The 21,570-nt window shown below is 32.7% G+C and overlaps 1 protein-coding gene across 2 annotated transcripts in view; it reads right to left on the bottom strand.

The window, feature by feature from the left end:
* STRN (striatin) overlaps positions 1 to 21,570 on the bottom strand; it is a 92,066-nt gene that overhangs the window by 22,830 nt on the left and 47,666 nt on the right. The window contains exons 4-11 of one of the 2 annotated variants that reach the window (XM_041754961.1): positions 20,941 to 21,019; positions 18,227 to 18,394; positions 16,175 to 16,310; positions 10,493 to 10,628; positions 6,585 to 6,695; positions 4,446 to 4,532; positions 3,857 to 4,000; positions 225 to 361 (exon numbers count right to left, since the gene is read on the bottom strand). In XM_041754961.1, coding sequence (XP_041610895.1) covers positions 225 to 361; positions 3,857 to 4,000; positions 4,446 to 4,532; positions 6,585 to 6,695; positions 10,493 to 10,628; positions 16,175 to 16,310; positions 18,227 to 18,394; positions 20,941 to 21,019 — 998 coding nt within the window. The remainder of the gene's footprint in view (positions 1 to 224; positions 362 to 3,856; positions 4,001 to 4,445; positions 4,533 to 6,584; positions 6,696 to 10,492; positions 10,629 to 16,174; positions 16,311 to 18,226; positions 18,395 to 20,940; positions 21,020 to 21,570) is intronic. The other variant, XM_041754960.1, reaches the window with a different exon arrangement.

Here is a 21,570-nt window from a genome sequence, read left to right as displayed (position 1 = left end):
ACCAATAAACAAGCTATAATGACTTATGGATTTAGGCAAATAATTTTAATCTCTAAGCAATGTGAAAAATACAATCATTTATAATATTTTTATATTTTCAAAGTTTGCAATTAAAATGGAACCAAATTCTATACTTGTGAAGAAGTTTTACCACTGTCTTTTTCTAAAAACTTTTTATTTTTAAGAAATGAGGAAAGAGCAACAAAAATAAAACCACGACTCACATCATAAGTTAGTGAGTCTGCTTCATTGGCCACTGTAAGGCCTGCCAATTCTCCAAGGCCCAGTTCACTTTCAAGGGCTTCATCTGCTCCCATGATGAAGGACTTCCCAGAAGAAGGAGGAAAAGTCAATGCTTCCACTGAAGGGGAAAGACAAAAGAAACATTAAAAAAAAAAAAAAAAACTTTTAAAGTGTAAACAATTAGTCTCTTAAGGGGTATATCTACATTTGATTACTGTTAAATGCTCTTAGACAAAATTCAGTGAACAGAAAATCCTGAAGAACTAGCTGTTTGGTTTTTTTTTTTTTTAATAGATTCTATTTATTTATTTGAGAGAGAGAGAGAACATGTGTGCATTAGTAGGGGCAGGGGCAGAGGGAGAAAAAGACTCCCCGCTGAGTGAGAAGCCCAACTCTGGGGCTTGATTCCATGACCCTGAGATCTTGACCCGAGCAGAAATCAAGAGTAGGGTGCTTAACTGATTTAGCCACCCTAGGCACCCCAGAACTGGCTGCCTTTTCCATATCTTAACCATAACTAAAAGTATCATCTAATTAGAAAAGTACAACATGAAACAAATCAAATAGATCATTGTCCTTTCTTTTTCACAAAAAAAAGGCTTTTCCTCATTTGATAGTTGTTAATTACTCAAATTATTTCTTTCAATTATTAAACATATATAACAAGTGATCTGAACACTGCTGGTCTCATTCAAAATAAAATTGTTTAATTCTATAACCTAAAGGAATACATAAAATTTCAAATGAAAGTGGTTACAACTGTAAAATATGCCTATATGAGGTAAAATTAATGCTGGTGTTAGAAGTCAGGATTATGTCTGGAGACAAAGGAAGGAGCAGTGATCTGAAGCACAGGCAGAACTTCCAGGGCCCTGGTAATGTTCTGCTTCTTGACTTAGGCAATGGTAAGACAAGTGAACAACTCTAACATTTACTACTGAAAAGGAGGGTTGTCTAAGTTTTAATTTTAATTAATTTTAATGCCAAAATTTCAACCAAATGACCCACATGAGACTAGGAGGCTGGGTCTTCAGCCAGGTGTTTTGTTTGTTTTCATTTCTACTATTTCCAGACAACTTTGTTCAGGCATGAAATAAAAATGATTCTTTAAAAAAAAAAAAAAGACTAAGATTCATGGGATGTGAGCATGTACAAAGTTTGGGCTAATTTAAAGAATGCTCTAAAAATAACCAAGTAAAACCTGAAAACAAAAGAAGACAGCAACTCCTTCTACCATGCATCACTGCCTAAGCCAGTAGATGTGAAGGCCAGAGAGAGGGCAACAATGAGCAGAACTCACTTGATTGATCTAGATCTAAGATGCCTTAGAACTTAAGACTACACATGACATTTTATCTGGTATCTAAACATTAGCTCTAATTAGCTTTTACAAAATTACTGAACTGTACCTCTTAAGTATGGCTCTCTGTCTTCTGAATTATTAAAACAAAAAGTAATAAACATTTATAGCATATACGAGCTATAGATGTTTTTTTCTGAAATCAAACTGGAAACCAAGACGCATCAGTCATGGACAATTAAATACACAATATATTTCTTGCCTATTTTTTTGATGCTGAAAACCTTTCACTGAGGAGGAAAGCTTAGGACCAACGTTATAGACAGTAAGTTAGATATTCAACTCCTCAGTTTTAAGGTTCTTAAATATCTATCAAGGGCACTTTCTGTGGCTTATGTAATACTTTCGCACATTTGTTATTTAGTATATAGTACTTAGTCTGCCTCTATTATTAGAATTCTGTCAGATGAAGTCTCTGATAAAACTCTTCAGGAGTTATCAGAATAAAAGAACTAACTTTTCTCCTTATCTAGACATGATCTTAGAATAAATGAAACTGATTAAAATTCTCACATTGACAGTGAGAAGTGAATGTATCTCCTAATGAACAAAACATACCTAACTAATGAGGCCCATGACTTCACATCTTTAATTCAAAAGACATGTCTACATCGAAGAAATTGTACATTTAAACTATAGAGGTGTAAAAAATAAAAATAAAACTATAGAGGTGTAATGTACATGTCTTTGTTATTAAATGTATAAGTAATAAATTCCAAGTATACTATAATTAACTCTAACAAATAACTAACCATGTCATGGTCAAAAATTTCATTTAAAACTTACTCTAATCATAAGTCTCTCCATCAAGGTTCTATCAGTTTAGGTCTCTCTAAAATGTAGTTTAATTTAAAAATCAAGAAAGAAAAACATTTAAGATTTTTCTGTGGCTTTTCCCTGGCTGTTTTGTTCAACATTAATAACTTGAACTGATATGTTCACTGAAAATAACTACAGTATTTCAATTCAAGACAATTTTTAAAAATAGGTTTTGAAAAATATTTAAGATTATTTTATGTCATACTAGATTTTTAGCTTATGTAAATATATATATTAAAATCAATTTCTAAATATAAACATTTTATATATTTACAAATAGATAAATCAGAACTTGTATCTAAAAGAAAGAACTGGGGCAGCCCCGGTGGCACAGCGGTTTAGCGCCGCCTGCAGCCCAGGGCGTGATCCTGGAGACCCTGGATCAAGTCCCACGTCAGGCTCTCTGCATGGAGCCTGCTTCTCCCTCTGCCTGTGTCTCTGCCTCTCTCTCTCTCTCTGTGCATCTCTATGAATAAATAAATTAAAAATCTTTAAAAAATAAAAATAAAAAAATAAAAGAAAGAACTGTATTTATATACCATAAGATGGTGCTATGAAAACCTAGGAACCTAAATTTCTAAAAAGGAAATGGTTAAGTATCAAGTGTAAAATATAATATGTAGTCTTAAAGTTATAATTATGAAATTATATAATAAGTTATATAATTTATTTTTGTGGTTTGATGTTAAGTGAATAAAACAAAATAGAATTATTCTATCTGGGAATTGTAACTTTGTAAAATATATATATGTATACTCATTTAGATAGGGACTGAAAGGGAACAAAGTAAAAACAGAAAACAGAACATGTGACTAGACTTTCAGGTGTCTTTTTTCCCTTTCTCATTTATCAGTGACAAACTGCTTAAATAAAACATTTGAAAATATTTATATTAGTCTCAGGGTAAACATTTACTACTATTTACAGCCTTAATTTTCTCATTGTTGCAATGGGATAAATAAAACAGCCTATGTATACCAATACATGGCTTCTGTGGAGCCAGGGCATGTTCTAAACTAGAATTTAGAGTTGGTCTTTAAGTTTACACACCCTTTTTCAAGTCTAAAAGATTGAAATTGGAATCAAACCCCCTTGAATGTAAGAAAGGTTACATTTGGGAATGCTACGTAGATCAAACATTTGTAAAATAAAATTCTTTTCTTAGATACGTATATCCTGAACTTAGATATGTATATCCCTGTACTTTTTGTGCTCCAGTGTCTTTTTTTTTTTTTTTTTTTTTTAAAGAGGAGAAGGAGAGAGACAGAGAGAGATGGTGGGGAGAGGCAGAGGGAGAGAAAGAGAGAATCCCAAGCAGGTTCCACACTAGGCTCAATCTCACAATCCTGAGACCACGACCTGAGCTGAAATCAAGAGTCAGACACTTAACTGAATGAAGCCACCTAGGCACCCCTAGAGGTCTTACATACTTACCTTCATCTGCCCTATTTATCTCATGTTCAGGAAGCCTGGAGCTCGTGGGTCTGGAAGGTGAACCCACAGATGGCTGCAATGAGGGAAGTTCATCAACATCTCTCAAATTAGCAAGCATATCTTGTAGTTTTGACCTATTGGGCCCTAACCCAAAAAAAGGGAGGAAGAGAACAAAAAAGAATAGAATTATCCAACTGCATCAAAATGGTGCCACATATCTTATTCACATCTTCCTACATTCACCTTTAAAACTACCCTACCATATTAAAAAGTATTTTCCAAGTTTTCAAATTATTTTAAGTTTATTTCTTGAGAAGAATTATGTTTTACATATGTTTTAAAAATTAAGCTAATGGAATAATACTGCTATCTGCATGAAAAACAATGTTCATGTGCAATTTGGACCATTAAAAATACTATTCTATTATCCCTGTATACTGGTCTAAATGCAGATACCACAGATTGTGAAGCTACAGTGTACTGAATTAAACAATAGCATCCCTTTCTGTTTGTTTAAGTTGCATTCATTGCCTTACATCCTGAAGCTATGGTACCCGAGGTGAAGTCTCATGCCCTACTGATTACTTACCTGAGCTTTGATTCTTCATTCTCCCACATCCCTGTTTTGACTGTTTTATATAGGATAGAGGCTGAAACAGATCTTCGGTAGTTTTTCCTGTTACAAGTTTAATTAAGAATGGGAAAATCTTACCCATAGTCCATTATGGTTTTTTCCTATACCAGCAAAGAATACAACTACTTTTAAGCAATTTTAACTAATACCTAAAAATATATTTCAAGACAGTATGATTGAAGTACACAATCTGACTGGAAATATTTCTACTAGACCATATCAAAAGGACTCAAACTTTTCCAGAATAATTTTTAATTCAATTAAAAATATTTATGGTGATTTATAAATCCATGCTTCATGTAACAAGTCAAAGCACTGCTTCAGTTCTGTTTCTATCATGTCTTCACCTGTTCTCAGATCACTGTTTTATTAAGACAACATGAACTGATAACGATGACCAAGATGTGCTGAGCCTCACTCTGCAGTCCCTCTATCCACAATGAAACAATTTAAAATTCTCTCCTTGAAGTCAATTTTCCTCCTTATCAAAAAAACTATATGCTATTTGCCTGCATACTGATCATAATCCCCAAATTGAGAAAACCCAATAGCTTCCATTAGTAGGAATACTGTTCCAGTCAAATGGTGCCATTTTAGATCTTAGGTGCTAAATTCTAACTACAGCAATGCCTTGATATTTGACAAGAACTGAATAATCAATATAATAGATGGATTCTACATAAGACCTAGATATCCTTCCAATTGAGAGATGTTTAACATTTGAAGACATTCATTATTGTAGCATAAAGACATGAAGAAATACCAACTTTAAGCCAATCTGAAATTTAAAATATTTTCTCATTTATGATATTTGCATTAAAATTTCAGTGGAACTGGTTTTGCCATGGCTCTGAAAAATCCTATTTTTTTTTTTTTTGAAAAATCCTAATAAAGCATGTCTCATTACGGTTTGTTAAGATTAAATTTTTTGTTCATACATTTGGATAAAAGATACAAATTGCTCTTATAATTTAATATTAATCTTTCTCATTGTGATTTAATTTATATTGAGGAGACATCAAATAACATCATCTCTCAGTTATTTAATAGCTGGTATAATGATAACATCAAAACTAGTCACTGACTTTTTATCCATTCAAGCTAAATACTTGTAACACCTAAGATATTTTAAATAAAGATTTAAAAGTTTATCAGTAATGACTACACTACTTTTTCCAACTTTTAAATATATATTTCACTAAAGTGGATTTTATTAATCTTACTTTATACTACTTTAACATCTCAAAGGATGCAATTCCTCTTGCCACAAAAGGGAGACCCATGTTCATAGTGTCAATGAAAGTAGAAACACAAGGAAGTATAGTTTAGCCTTGCTCTCCTAAAAAGGTGTTTTAGATGGGTTTTCAGGGATGCTTGAAAGCCTCTGTATTTCTACTTTAATACTTAATTAACTCTACTGCTAAACCTAATAATTTGTATAATGAGTTACATATGTATATATGATTCACAGGGCTAGCAATTTCATTTTAGCTCCCATTTTTTATATAGTAAACATCTTATCAAAAAGAAAAAGGCTAATTGGTAATATTACTATAAATGAAATTCACCAAAATTTTTTAATTACAAAATAAATACTTTTAAAAGTTGTGTATTTGACTCTTGTGCCCTGTATAGCATATAGTGGTGAGAGCAAATAAACTGTGTGTTATGAACACATAGAATATTCAGGGGTAGAAATTAACTTTCTAGCTCTAGGTCCTAAAAGTATATGCAGTGCAATAATTTTGGTGGATTGCCAGAGGGTCATACTAAATCAGATTTAAAATTATCAAGAATGAAAAATCATTGTGGTAATTAAGCATATACACTTTAAAAATGAAATTAGTACTATGTTTTGAATATAAAGTCCCAACTCTCATGAGGCTCTAGATGTACTATTGGGATATATTAAGATTCATAATCATATGCATAGCTAACCATTTAATTTCAACCCCTGAGAGCAGATGAAAAGGAAAGAGATCAGGAGCAGAAAAGAAAAAGAGTAAGTGGTTTTAGGAAAACATTGAAAAAAAAAATTGGGGGATGTAAAAGAGGCAAGATTTATGATTTACAGATACAATGTTTTCCACTTACTCTTCACCCCCTTTTTCCCCTTTCTCTCCTTTTTGTATTGTTCCTTGAGTTTGGTAATTACTCCCTGGTCCACATTCCAGGCTTCAGGCACGAGACACTGGTCTTCCTTTTCTAAATAAGTGAAACAAAAGAAACAGCCTTTTTAAATAAAATATTGAACACCATAAATCAATTCACTGTTATGTCACTGAATGACACAACCATTTTCTTCATTGTATCACTAATTTTAAAAAGTTATTGCTTATTCCTTAGATGTGTGAATCATAGAAAATCTAGTATCTAAGAAACGACAATCAATTCAATTTCCCAGGTAATAATAAATTTCTCCTGAAAGAAACATAGAAAAAAAATCCTAGAAGATCTGTGTGACTTTTAATAAATTAAGCCCAAAAACTCTAGAAGAAAACCCTCATTTTCTGAATTCAATTAGGATTGACTCACAAAAAATTTATGTAATGAGAGGTTATTATTAAGAGATTATAGAAGTCTTCAATAACCTTTTCACTTTAAAATTTTTATATTTTTGGCATGTGTTCAACTAATGATCTTTCTTTTTACAGTCCTTATAAATAGCACTGTGTATACTTATTAATTGATCTTCATTCAAAACTTAAAGCAATGTAAGTGATTTGTTAATTTACAAATTCTTAAGTAGGAAACTGAGCTTCTAGTAGATAGTAGATAAATTCAATCAATAATTTTCACTATTATAGAGGAAAATTTAAAGAATGAGTTATATATTTTATACTTAGTACAAAATTATTTATATACTATGTAATGTGTTAGCTCAGAACTCTCACTTGAACTCCAGAATCATATATCCAACTGCTTACTCTACATTTCCATTAGAAAGTCTAACAGATTATCTCAAATTAAACATGTAAAATCAAAATCCTAATCTTCCAAACCCAGTATGTTTCATCATTGTTGCATTTGCTCAGACCGAAAAATCTCCCTTTCATACTTCACATCGAATATTTCAGAAAATACTGTTTTTCCTACCTTCCAAATATATCCAGAATCTGACTACTTAGCACATGTACTACTTCTCTAGTTATTCTGTCTCTTGCTAGAATTACTACAATAATTGTCCCCTCTCTCTTCACATCAATACTATTGTCAACATGGTGCTCTAGGTAATCTATTCTCAAAAAAGCCAGAATGATGCTTTAAAATAAAAGTGAGATCAGTCACCCTTCTGCTCAAATTCCTCCAGTGGTTCCCCATCTCACCTGTGTTCTGAAGCCCTACATGATTTAGTCATTTCTTACCACCATATTCCCTTTAGAATCACTCTGCTCCAGCCATTCTGATGATCCTTGAATTCCTCAAGCATATCAAAGTTGCTGCTATCTTGGGGCCATTTGCTGTGGCCATTTGCTGCTTTCTTTTGCCTGAATATTCCTTCCATAGAAACCATACTGCTAACCCACCAATCAACTTTGAATGTTTTGTTCAAATGTTACCCTCTAAATTGGACCTACCCCATTACAATTTTAAATTGTAATCTGTCTCCTCCACTTCACCCTGACCCCAGCACTCTCTATCCCCCTTACTCTGTTCTACTTTTTCTATTCTCCAAAGCATCTAACACCTTCTGACATGCTCTATCACTTATGTTTATATTCTCTTAGTAGACTATATGGACCACAGGGGTAGGGATCTTCACCAAATGACTTGGCACACAGAAAGACTTGAGGAAAATTTGTTAAATGACTGGAATAAACCAAAATGAATCAGAACAAACAGGAATCTATGTTTAACAAGTTAAATTTCAATCTGCAGTTTAAAAACCTTAATTGGGTCTCTGAATAGATTAAATACAATAAATTTTAAGACTCAACATTTTTAGGGCTCTAACTATATAATCTATCAATAATAAAAAGTCTCTAATTTCCCAGAAAGACCTAACAATTAAAATTGTTAATATTTCATCAATCACGTAATAAATTAAACTGGGTAGCTTTTGAATCCTACAATGTCTTCAGTTTTTTAAATTAAAAGGTAAGCCTTATTGTAATCTTCACTAGACTCTCAACAATAGTAATGGAAGATCATGGAAGATGTGTGGTAAAATCTATTTACTTTTTAGAAATTAACAACATTCTTTACCTAGGTATGTTCACTCCTTTTTTTAAGAGGGTGGGGAGAAATTAATTAAGCACTTTATACGGTTTAAATGTCCATTCAACTAAACAGGATTTGCAATCTAGTTCTATTAATTGCTTAAAAGTGAGTATTTCTGAATATGAATAATGAAATCCTAAAAACATGTAAGGCTAAACTCCTGGTAAAGAAACCTCTAGTCAACTGAAAGATTCTATTCACTCATACTCAGAAATACCCAGTAAACTACTAAAAAGTGAAACAGCTCAAAGGTGGGACTAATCACTCACTCATGTTTTCACCAGTAACTTCACAGAAGGTTAGCTTAAAACATACACATGTATCATAAAATACCCTGGGCTGTGACTCACACTATAAAGCAAAGGAAGTGACACAAGAAACAATGCAGCTGTCTTTGGAGAGAAATGAATCAAAATACCCTAGCAATAAGACTGGCAATGAAAAAAAGCCAACTATCATTTATGCAGATGTATGATTCCTCAGAGAAAGACTTCTGTGTACCACAGTGGATCTAGCTATGCTGGTAGAACTGGTGCCTAAAATACCTGAATAACTTGATATATAAGCTCAGTAGTAACAATACAGAAAAGAGACTTCAATTTCCCCCTGGTTCCCAAACTTTGTTCTGTTGCCAAAAAAAAAAGAACTAGTCGCTATAAAGCCATTATATACTTCAATAACTAATTATCCCATATAATAATTACCTCCAATTTGCCACAAAAAAAGGGAAAAGTGGCATCATAAGAATTCCTGACAACAAAACCCCAAGGAAAGCCCCCAATTTAAAACTAGACTAGTTGGGCAGCCCTGGTGGCTCAGCGGTTTAGTGCTGCCTTCAGCCCAAGGCCTGATCCTGGAGACCCGGGATCAAGTCCGACGTCGGGCTCACTCCGTGGAGCCTGCTTCTCCCTCTGCCTGTGTCTCTGCCTCTCTCTCTCTCTCTCTCTCTCTCTCTCAGGAATAAATAAAAAAATAAAGTATTAAAAAAAAACTAGAATAGTTACTGATTCTCTAACCTTACCTGTCTTTAAAGTACATAAAACCACAACTAAGGGAGTCCTGGAATTCTTCAACCTCAAAAGAAAATCTTCCTCTCATTCTCAATATCTCTCTCTCTTCCTCACTCACACTACATATACACACACCTGATGGAACTGATCACTTTGGAAGAACTCATCACAATGATAACAATTCATTTCCAAACCTCTAGAACAATCTATGCTGTATAAGTTTTCCCCAAAATAATTGCTTTACCTCCTGATGTTTTAAAATTTTAAATTTGTTTACAATAATTTGCACCAAAGAATTCTATGCCTTGCACTGATGAAATCTTCCTAGAATGAGTTAACTACAGATTTTTAAATTTATACTTCTTTTGCACAGAAGATGCCAGAGATAAGTCTCTAAAATTCTTTATTACATTCTCATACTCTATTTCCACAATCTAGACTTGCAAGTTCTACTATCTAGGCAGGAAACAGAACATTCTGTATATGGGTTCAAATGCTTTTCATGGTTTATTGCTTATATTAAAAAAATATACATATGAGATAACTAGTTGTATAACTTTCTTTAAATACACACACACACACACACACACACACACACACACACAGATATACCCTGGATAAAAGGTGCCAGCAGTAAAAGGTTCACAGGATATTCAAAATTTCAACATTATAAGAAATTTGCAGTGTTCTTCAAGATGTTGCCCTTCTGGTAAAATACTAGCTTCTTTTATTTACTTAATATCTCTGGCTGGATCCAGTATGCTTCCTTACCCCATTCTGTTCCATCGCCTGCACTTCTAGACTCACTGTCTCCTTCCTCAGATGCAACCAAGAAGTCAAATTCCTTTAGAGCTTCTTTTGTATCTCGATCTTCACTGCTATCAGGCAATGCTTTTTTCCTAACGATCTAATGAAAAAACATGCTAAATTAAAATTTTAGGATATTTATGAAATTAACTTAAATAAAGGAAAACAGTATCTCTTTATCACTGAATGAGAAAACCCAATTATTGGCTTCTTGAGAAAATATATCTTTGTTATGTTAGTTATAATACTTAATTCAATGTAAAACAGATAATCATTTTAAAAAGATATACATTATACATTTTAAAGTAGTAATTTCAACTTTGTTCAATGATGGCTTGTTTTAAATAAGCTAATGAAATCATATATTGAAAATACTGGAATATAAGACAGGTATTTATAGATAAACAAAAAATGTCCCTGACATACTATTGTACTGAGAACCACAACCATATCTTAACATTTCTTGGATGCAGTCTGTCATTGTACAGACATTCTCATCTAACCAAAAAGAGAAACATTTCATAAAATACAAAAGTTTTACAGACTATAACCACAATAAATGTTAACTCTACTACATTATCCCTTACAAAATCTAAAATCACAAAAGCTACAAACTCAGAAATGCATGCCCTAAGTGTATGGTGCTAGAGAAGGGGAAAAAAACAAAAACAAAAAAACAATCTCCCTGGTATTTCTACTATTGCAACCTTGCATCAATTTTCTCCAATAACTCTAGATATATTCAAATTTTTCTAAAATACTGATCTTCCCAAGTGGGACTTGACTTATAGATTTAATAGTATATATGGCTGCTATGTACTATTAAATAGTTTTATGTTTATGTATTTATGTACTACTATGTTTTATGTACTTAGGAACATTTCTGGATTCACATTTCTGGATTCAGTTGGAGGATTGAAATTTAGGCTGAATGCATGCAGAGATAATTTTTGAGATCTATATGCCAATACTCTTTATGAATTATCTTCTTTTTAATCACCTCCAACACCAGGAGTCCAAAGAAATTAGGATGAATGGTTTGTAGCTTCTTTTGATAAAATGGACTCACTATCTCAGCTTCTCAAGGCCTTAGGTTCTTCACTTCATGTAAAATGGAAATATCATGATCTGATCAAACTTCATTGCTGGGTTACTGAAAGTGTTTTAAATTCATAAGGGTTCAAGAGTAATCAGTAGAACAGAATAGTCTAGAAACATTATAAGAGATAACAAATACCTGACTTGTATGACCCTGTTCTCATGCTTATTCCTAATCAATCATAGCACTTTTCATCTAAGATGAGATACAGACTCAGAAATCCTTCTCAGTGAACCAATATGGAGGATCCTTAAAAAGTTAAAAATAGAACCAACCTACAACCCAGCAACTACACTACAAGGTATTTATCCAAAGGATACAAAAATGCTGATTTGAAGGAGCACATGCACCCCAACGTTTATAGCAGCACTATGAACAATAGCCAAAATATGGAAGAGCCCAAGTATGTCCATCGACAGATGAATGGATAAAGAAGATGTGAGATATATAATGGAATATTACTCTGCCATCAAAAAATGAAATTTTGCCATCTGCAACACCATGGATGGACTACAGTATATTATACTAAGGGAAGTAAGTTGGAGAAAGACAAATATCACATGATTTCACTCCTTTGTGGAATTTAAGAAACAAAACAGATAGAACATAGGGGAAGGGAAGGAAAAAGAAGATAAAAACAAAGAGGGAGGCAAACCATAAGAGACTCTTAACTACAGAAAACAAACTGAGGGTTGCAGGAGGCAGCGGGGAGGTGGGGAGCAGTATGTGCTAATGCATGATGGGCATTAAGGAGGGCACCTGCTGGAGATGAGCACTGTGTTACATATAACACATAGTGATGAATCACTAAATTCTATTCCTGAAACCAATACTACACTATATGTTAACTAACTTGAATAAAAAAAAAAAAAATCCTTCTCAGTGTAGAACTCCAGGAAGCCACTATCAGGAGAAGAAAGCTGGTGTAGTAGATGAAAGCTGCCCTCACTGTCCTGTTATATATAAAAACTGAACAGGAGAAATCTAGCAATGCTGCGAGAATAACTGATTTAACTATTCAGAATATTTCCCTAAAATCAAGACATACTTTTATGTATTCCATATTCCATATTCCAATCCCCATCTAGCAAATCTAAAACAAAAAAGCAAGACCAGCTTGACGTACTGTGTACAGAAAACCCCATGCTGAAGGTGTATTCTTTTGTAAACCATATGCTAAGATTTTTTCTAATTTTCCCTGGGCAGCCATACTAAGGTAGAAAAGTATCTCTGAAGAGTTATAACAACAGAAGACGATGACCTTCATTGTTCCACAAACTAACATATTGCCTAATCTGTTTTCTTTTACCCTAAAGGCTTGACCCCTCCTTTTTCCTGACCCTGACAGGACACCAGATATGAATTAGAGGGGCCATCACCAACATCTTGTAAATAGAGAATTCTTGTTCTCAATGACTGATGAAAAGAGCAGGGAAAATACAGACGTACTGAATGTCTGAATGTAATTTTCACATTCTAATTACTAAATATGGTATGAAGTCACAAAACTAACTCCTTGGGAAAAAAATGTTTCTAGGTCTCCTCTCCTCCATATAATCTTATGAATGAAGATACAGCAAATTGCAGGCCACTGTCTATCAAGTCTTCCACTTAAATAAACAAAAACTCCTGTGTTTTTAATGGTTAGGTATAGAAGAAAAGTGTGACTACCAACAGAGAGTAGAATTAGTAAATGGGAAGGGGTGGGGTTTGTTGTAATAAACACCTATCACTTTTCCTTACATCTAAGGTTCCACTCCACTCCTACCTCCAATGAGTTTAGAAATCAACTTAAGAATTATGGCAAACACAAAATACTTATAGGTTGTATAGGGTGACATGAAGATTAAAAAAAGGGATAGATGGCCACTTTGAAACCATTAGAAGAAACATAATACAAATGGGGATGGGACTGTGGCTAACAATAGTTAGTGATTCTTAATCCCATTCCTCTTAAAGTATCTGAATATAGAGACTAAATCTTGCTAATGAAATTATCCTTCAAACACTTTAAAGTTGATCACTTTTATACACATGTATAATGTTAAGATCATTATTACACTTAACTAATGATACTATGGTGAGAATGCAAAACAATGATGGTAAAGAAAAATAAGGTGAAAAAGTTGATTACAAGGAAGGGAGAGAAAAAGAGGAGGAAAATGATCCAGAACCCAATAAACAATCAAACTCCAGTAGAGGGCAAAGAGCAAGAAAAGAGAGCATATGTGGCTACACACAAATGACAGTTACAATACTCTATGTTTCTGCATTTTCTTAGTTGAATCTACTCAACTGTTTTGATTAACAAAATAAAATAATGGTTTAAAAACCCGTTTTAATAAATATTTTAATATGATGATTTTCAGCCATTCTCTCTCTCTACAGCATTCCAATAAATCTTATAAGTCATGCTTAATCATTGCAACATTGAGTTAAACTGCTGGAAAGTCCTTTTGGTATTAATCTATACCTATTAATCTATACCTATGAAAATTAAGGTAATATAGCCTAAGAATTAGCAAAGTTATTACAAAGAAACCAATTATTCGTTTAGAGATATTTTTCCCTGAAAAACTAAAAGGATTTTTTAATCCAGTGCTTAAATGGAGTTAAGCATGTTTATATTAGCTATGCCTTCACTGCTTAATCACAGAATTGCTACAATCTAGCTGCAAGACAAGACTTTGTGAATTCAATTACTTAAAAAGAAACCAGTTTATGTTTAGGAATTTCTAGTACGACCATACTTAAAGTATCATAATCAGTTATCATTTATCAATGAGCCAAAATAAAGTATTTTGATGGGAAAATACCATCTCAATGCAGTTGGCCCAGAGAAATCACAAAACAGTACAAAATTTCCAAATGAACAGGACAGAGAAAAGGTATCATACAAGTTTAGGCATTTTCTTTTACTACAGTAAATTAAAACACATGCTATTACTACCTGTTTAGATAAGAAAAAATGGGGGTGACTACTTGAAGTTCTAATAATATCCATGGCAAGGCTATATCAGCAGAATACTACTGAAGAGTGGTTCAAGGAAACAATAATCTGGAAGTAATAATTTGAGAGTCACTGATGGAGGCAGAGGGCATAAAGAACAGAGAAGCTATACCCAGAAAGCATTTATATCATTTTTCATATATAGCATCTCATTTATTCCTCACAAAATCTTCTGAGGATATAAGATAGGTTTTTATAGTCCCCATTTTATTTATTTTTTTAAATTTTTATTTTTTGGTCAGGGGCAGTCTTTTTTTTTTTTTAATTTTTATTTATTTATGATAGTCACACACAGAGAGAGAGAGAGAGGCAGAGACACAGGCAGAGGGAGAAGCAGGCTCCATGCACTGGGAGCCCGACGTGGGATTCGATCCCGGGTCTCCAGGATCGTGCCCTGGGCCAAAGGCAGGCGCTAAGCCGCTGCACCACCCAGGGATCCCTAATAGTCCCCATTTTACAAACTAAAACACTAAGCCTGAAGGGTAAGAAGCACAGATAATTAGTGACAGAACTGAGACTTAAACCCAAGGCTTTGAACTCTAGGTCAAGTTGGCTTCACTACCTTGCTTTCTCCCTTATACTCTTCTTAATTAAATAAAATGAAAGAAGAAATGTAAATATTTTCCTAGACAAAGCAAGGAAATCATCCATTACTTAAAAAAGAGAGAGAGGAGGAAGAAGGAAAAAGAGAAAAGAGGAGAAGGAGGAAAAAGTAGGGAGAAAAAAAGAGAACAACAACAACAAAAAAAAACAAGAGCTGAAGGTAACAGAATGGAGAAGGGAAGAAAAGGGAGAAGCAGCAAGAGACACTACTTATTCCAAGAACTATCATGGGAAAGTCAATGAATTTATAAAGATCTAAACAAAACTACGGAATAATTCTAAGCAAGTTTGAAGGTATCTAATGAAACAGTTCTAAAATTTTGTTAACATTTGTCTACCAAAGGAACCCAGACAAGAGAGACAAAACCACACTGATTAGAGGTGATGCCAGTCACTATCAGGTACTATAACGGGTCTGTCATTTCTATTGTCTTAAAGCACCAGTAACACTGCACTGTTATAGCACACACATTTTTACCATATTCACCAGCTCTATCAAACTATTAAAATGTTTAATGAGTTAACAAGTCAAAGAGTGAGGACCTTTGAGGAATTCTAAAATTTTTTTAAGTAATCTCTTTACTCAGTGTGGAGCTTGAACTCACAACCTGGAGATCAAGAGTCACATGTTCTATCAACTAAGTCAACCAGGTGTCCCAGAGAGTGAAGACCTTTAAGAGAAAGCTACCATCCTAAAAATATTCTTGAATTTGAACTCAATACTAAAACCTCTTAGATTAAATTTCCCCAAATTCATGAAAAAAAGTTAAGGATTTTGGTTGAAGCACATGGATTTTTACTTTAAAAATTTTTTTTTCATGTTGGCAAACTGAACTCCAATAAAAAATTTTTTTTAATTTTTTTTCATTTCGATTATTTTTTAAAGTAAGCCTAATGATTCCTAAAAATATTAATATCTGAGTATCCAACTCACCGTTGAAGTATCAATGATACTTTTCTCTCTTCCATCAATGTCATCATCTTCATCTTCATCACTGAAATCTGCAGCTGCACTTTCAAGGAATTTGAAATTATCCAGCACAGAGGCAGAATCTGTTAACTCGGATTTTCTGGTTTAAAACATGTACACCTTGCTCAGTTAATCTTTAAAACTCAACATTAAGAATTAATCCATGATATGTTGCACTAACTTCTGCTTATATTGTAACTATATCCCTCAAATAACATTATGAACTACACTGATTCTTATCCATTATATTTCCATGGATTTTAATTTGAAAAGCACTATAGGAAGTAGTTACTCTTTTAAAAGTACTTTGCAATCATATCTATTTAGACTAATGTTACTATAAAGGACTCCCTCTCCTGATTCAGTATTCTTTTGATCCTTAAGTCAACCTTGATGTACTTCTTTTTAAAAATATTTTTATTACCTCTACTTCTATTTTTCTCTATTTTTTTCCTCTCTGTAATTATTCCTCTGATATGTAAATTTCTATAAAAAAAATAACTAGTGGATAGGTCCGTTTACTCTGACACAATCTTATATCTCTACTGAACAGCTAAGGAGTTGAAAAAATATGCACATAAAATAATGTACAAAAAATATTACTAAAAATAACTTAATCAAAATAATATATTACAAAACTTGATCCTGTTAATGACTATACCATTAACCTTTTTGAAATAGTTGACTTTTCAAATATGTAAGATTTTAATTTAGCTCCCTCAAAATAAATCTAGTAAACAATTTCCTAAAGGCCAGAATAGGATGATTTCTTTCCAGTTCACTTGGAAATGTTTTAGATAGGAAGGCATCTTCTTAAAAAAAATTTAGCCACAACTATGGAAAAATTTTCAAAACAGATAAATATTAAATTTCAAATCTGCTAGGAGCTATGTTTTTTTCCACCCTATTCTGTATCCTTACACAAATCAGACTCAAAATAATCAGACTTAGAATAATACCCTTGCCAGTTTCAAAAGTCAGGTCAAGGGCAAAACACAGACAACTAGAGTGGTCTTTTCTGAACATCTTTATAATGACTTACAACAACCCTTTAGGTAAAAGTGTAACCAAGAATAAGGCCTACATTGTTGATGCCTACACAAAGAAACAATAATCTGACATTTGTGTAAATAAGTTAATGTAGTCTTAAATATTAATGAATATAGAAGGCTCTAATGATCTTTGTTTATAGAAGTTTGTTTATAAAAGTCCTATTTGTGAACCTTTACAAAATTATGAAACTCATAATTTTAGTTAATGTTCCAAATAACAGAAACTATGTTCTCACTAGAAAATGTACAGAGTTCAACTAAAACCATTCTTATAGTCCAAACATGCATTAAAATGAAGCAAAATAATATTTAGACTTTCAGAGTCTTTGGCTTTTTTATTTAAGAATCATGCCAATTTCTTTTCAATAAAGAATCTCCTTATTTAACTGTTCATGTTCATTTTAAGCAGAATTCCATATGACCGTATGACATGATCCAAAAAAAGCAAAATAAAATATTTCAAACAGCTACTGAATTTTTCACTTATTCTATCAATTAAAAATCTACACTTAAGATATTTTCAAAGGAAAGATAAGTCACAATATTAGTAAAAACATAAATGTGGCTAAGAAAAGATTTACTTCTAAAAAACTTGAGAAAGTTATATGATTTCTAGGTCACCAGGATTGAATTTCATTCTTACAGATTTGAACTGAATCTCCAAAAGATGGCCTTTTGTGAAATTCTAATAGTAAGTGACTGAGCTTCAAGATATTAAGATGTTTAAACCCATAAATTTCAAGCAAATAAAAATATCTTTAAAATATTCTTAAAATAATAAGTAACTAATACCTATGGGTTATCTTCTATCAAATGAAATTTCAATTTTTTTATTAAACTTCATAATGAATTATTTCTGTAGCAGTATCTAAAACTGCAAGTATCACAAATGTCACCCAAAAACCAAAAATATTTAATAAAAACTAAAATTTTAGCTAAAAAGCTTTCTAGACAAAATACTTACCCAATCATTGCTGTCTCTTTAACTTCAGCCTCTGTGCCATTTATAACTGAATCCTGATTTTTGTCATCTTCCCTGTCAGTGACATCACTTGAAAAGCCCAACAAAGCTCGCACTCGTTTAGATTTCACATCTAGAATAGTATCTGTGTAACCCACCTCCTGTAGATACCTGCATGTGAAGAAGATCCTTACAATTCAGACATATTGGAATCAGTATTCTCTAACTTAATATGCAAATAAAAGTATTTCTTTAAATTCACTGCCCGCATAAGACTTAACAGTACAGTACTATGCTAGTAAGACTTGCTAATAAATAATCTTCCAGCTGCAGATGGAGCTGTCTCTTGCAGTACCAGCCTCTATGGTCACTGAAAAAAATCAAAGAACTATACAATACACCATTCATTACATTTATCATAAGAAGAAGCTGTTCCTTAATATACCTAATAGCACATTCTTTCTTCTAGGCAGGAATGGAGCAAACTCACTCTCAAATACTTAATGAAATACTATTTTACAATAGCAATTACTATATCAGTTTTTTCTTTACATTTCTGATATACAGTGTTATCAAATCAATGTCTGAAATCTAGAGAGGATATTTCTAGCATATTTGGTTTCCTCCATGACATACAAGAAAAGTATATTCCAAAGAGTCATTTCGACAGAAAGGAAGCTTTTATCCTAAGACAACTCTAAAATAAAAATAGCCCACAATTCAACTGTGGATGTGGGATGCCTGTGTGCACGTGGGTGTGTGTGTTACAGAGAGGCAGAACCACAGAAAAAAAAAGGGAATAGGTTTGTACTGAAAGCTAGAGCTGGTCTAACGCCCATTTCTGCCATTCTTCCCGTGTAACATTAATTCTCCTGAATCTCAGTTTTCTTCACCCTAAAAGCAACACACCCAGGACAGTATAGAGGATGGCATACAGAAGGTACTCGATACCTATTAAGAACAAAGATGACCAAAAAAGACCAAAAGTAGTAGTGGCAGGAATATGAAAAGGGCAAACATCATTAATAATGTCATTAACAAACATGATAGACAATTATTAGGCGTGAACCTGTAAGTAAGCATCAAGTCTATGAAATTGAAGAGAAAACAAAGGTGGACAAGATAACCAGTCTGAGGTCAGTTTATTTCAAGATCTGATATTAACAGATTACAGCTCTAAGAGTTATTTCACAAGGATGTGTGACCAAAATGGAGTAAGTGTATCTTATCAAATCAAGATTCTCATTTTTCAATACTATCCAATATTTATAGAAAGGTTTTGATTAAAATTTGGATAATAAATATTTAACTTTCCTGAAGTTAATCAGTTCTTCTTACAAACCAACAGAAAGGTGTTAAGTTTTTCTGTTCTTAAACATTTGATTTAAAAAAAAAAAAACATTTGATTTATACCTTTCTTTGGCAACAGAACCACATTACAGATAACTGTTTCAAAAACTGCTCTTTCCATAGGTAAGTCGGCTTTACCAAGTAGTTACCTACTTATTCAGTGATAAAATACCATCTTTAAAGGGGCAGATTATGAGTCTTTTATAATTTTTGAAAATTATATCTCAGATTGCTTGCTACGATAATCACTTCTCATAAAATAAGAAAATCAGCAACTTTAAAATCACTTATTTATGAAAGAAAAACATATACATCATATTTAAGACCAAAGTGAGGGCACTATAAAAACCACTTATTAAATGTTAGTGAATTCTCATTTTTTCCTAACTTTGAATAGATAACAAATACATAAAAGGAGACATTTTAATATTCTCTTCCCATTAGTCAAAAGGAACGGCTGGCACAAATTCACTCTGAAAACCATTGGTGTGGACTACTCAAAGGAAACTCAAAAATCCAAAACAGGTAAGCAAATTTTATTTTAGTGAAGCACAAATCAGAATCCCAATTTCAAATATGATATGCAAGAATCAGGCAGTGAGCCCGTTAAGTGGGTTGTAGGCTACCACCTGACATGTGAATCTCCTTCCAGCTTTGTATTCCTCTTTATAGTCTCAAATACATATTTTATTTTTTTTCCTAGTTTTTTTTTTAAGATTTTATTTATTTATTCATGACAGACAGAGAGAGAGAGAGGCAGAGACACAGGCAGAGGGAGAGAAGCAGGCTCCATGCAGGGAGCCTGACGTGGGACTCAATCCCGGGTCTCCAAGATCACACCCCAGGTGGAAGGCAGCGTTAAACCGCTGGGCCACTGGGCTGCCCATCAAATACATATTTTATAGGAGGTATACATGTTAGTGCAAAATTTGCAAATTTGGGAAATTAAAAAAGTTCTTCAATCTATTTAAAATAGGAAGTTTAAAAACATAACACAAAATTACATCTGAATATTATATCTGCAAAAAGTAACTTTAAGAGTATAGAATTCTTTCAAATGTAAATATGTGTATATATTAAAATCTAGAAGCTTAATATTATACTCTGATAAAGTTCACATTATAAAAAGAGAATTTATCCTTGGCAACTCTTATTAGTATTTAATGAAAATAAATTCTACCACTAGGAACAAAAATGTTTACTATGAAAAAGGAACAGTAATTCAATTAAGTGTTTTCATAGCAACAGTCTAATAATAAGAGATAAAGTTATTCTGAGTTGAAAATGAAAATTATATATATAGTTATATATAATAATATTATATATATATATGAAAGTATACTTCTCTTTGACCATGGGATACTTACTGTCTGAGTAGTTGTCGACCCTGTTTCCACATTAACTGGCTATTTTGTTGTGGCTGTACCTCTGTTTCATTACCTTCATCTGGAAAACATTAAATCATAATAAAAGTGCCTTGTTTTATACATTAGAGGGCATCTCAATTCATAAAATTATGTCCAATAAAAAATTTTTAAGATTAAGAATATGCAAACATTCAACAAACTGTAAGGTATGTTTTAGGACAATGTATATTGTTTTTTTTTTTTAAATCTAATGTCCATAACAAAAGTTATATGAATTCATTATTGCTACAAGATTCGCCTGAGAGTAGCAGAATTAAAATAAAGACAGATTCCCAATCTCTAGTAGCCTGAGAATTTTCTTCCAGGACAAAGACCTATTCAAATCAAGTCACACAATAATGGTCTAATGAAAGTATTATGGAGCACCACATCAGAGCTAGAACAAAGCACTCAGGAATGATGATAGAAAAACCAGTTTGGTAAAGAGTAGATACAGAAGAAATAATTTCAATCCAAATCTATTTCCTTCACTAGTTATTAAATGAAAACTTCAAATATTCTTTTGAAGGCATTCCTTCTTTGAATGAAAACCACCTAAGCCTTGTAAAGCTTAATTCATCATTTGGTAGA

This window comes from Vulpes lagopus, chromosome 5, assembly GCF_018345385.1.
Source record: "Vulpes lagopus strain Blue_001 chromosome 5, ASM1834538v1, whole genome shotgun sequence".
NCBI lineage: Eukaryota > Metazoa > Chordata > Mammalia > Carnivora > Canidae > Vulpes > Vulpes lagopus.
Note: the sequence above shows the minus strand (reverse complement) of the source record. Positions and strands in the feature narration are given on the sequence as shown.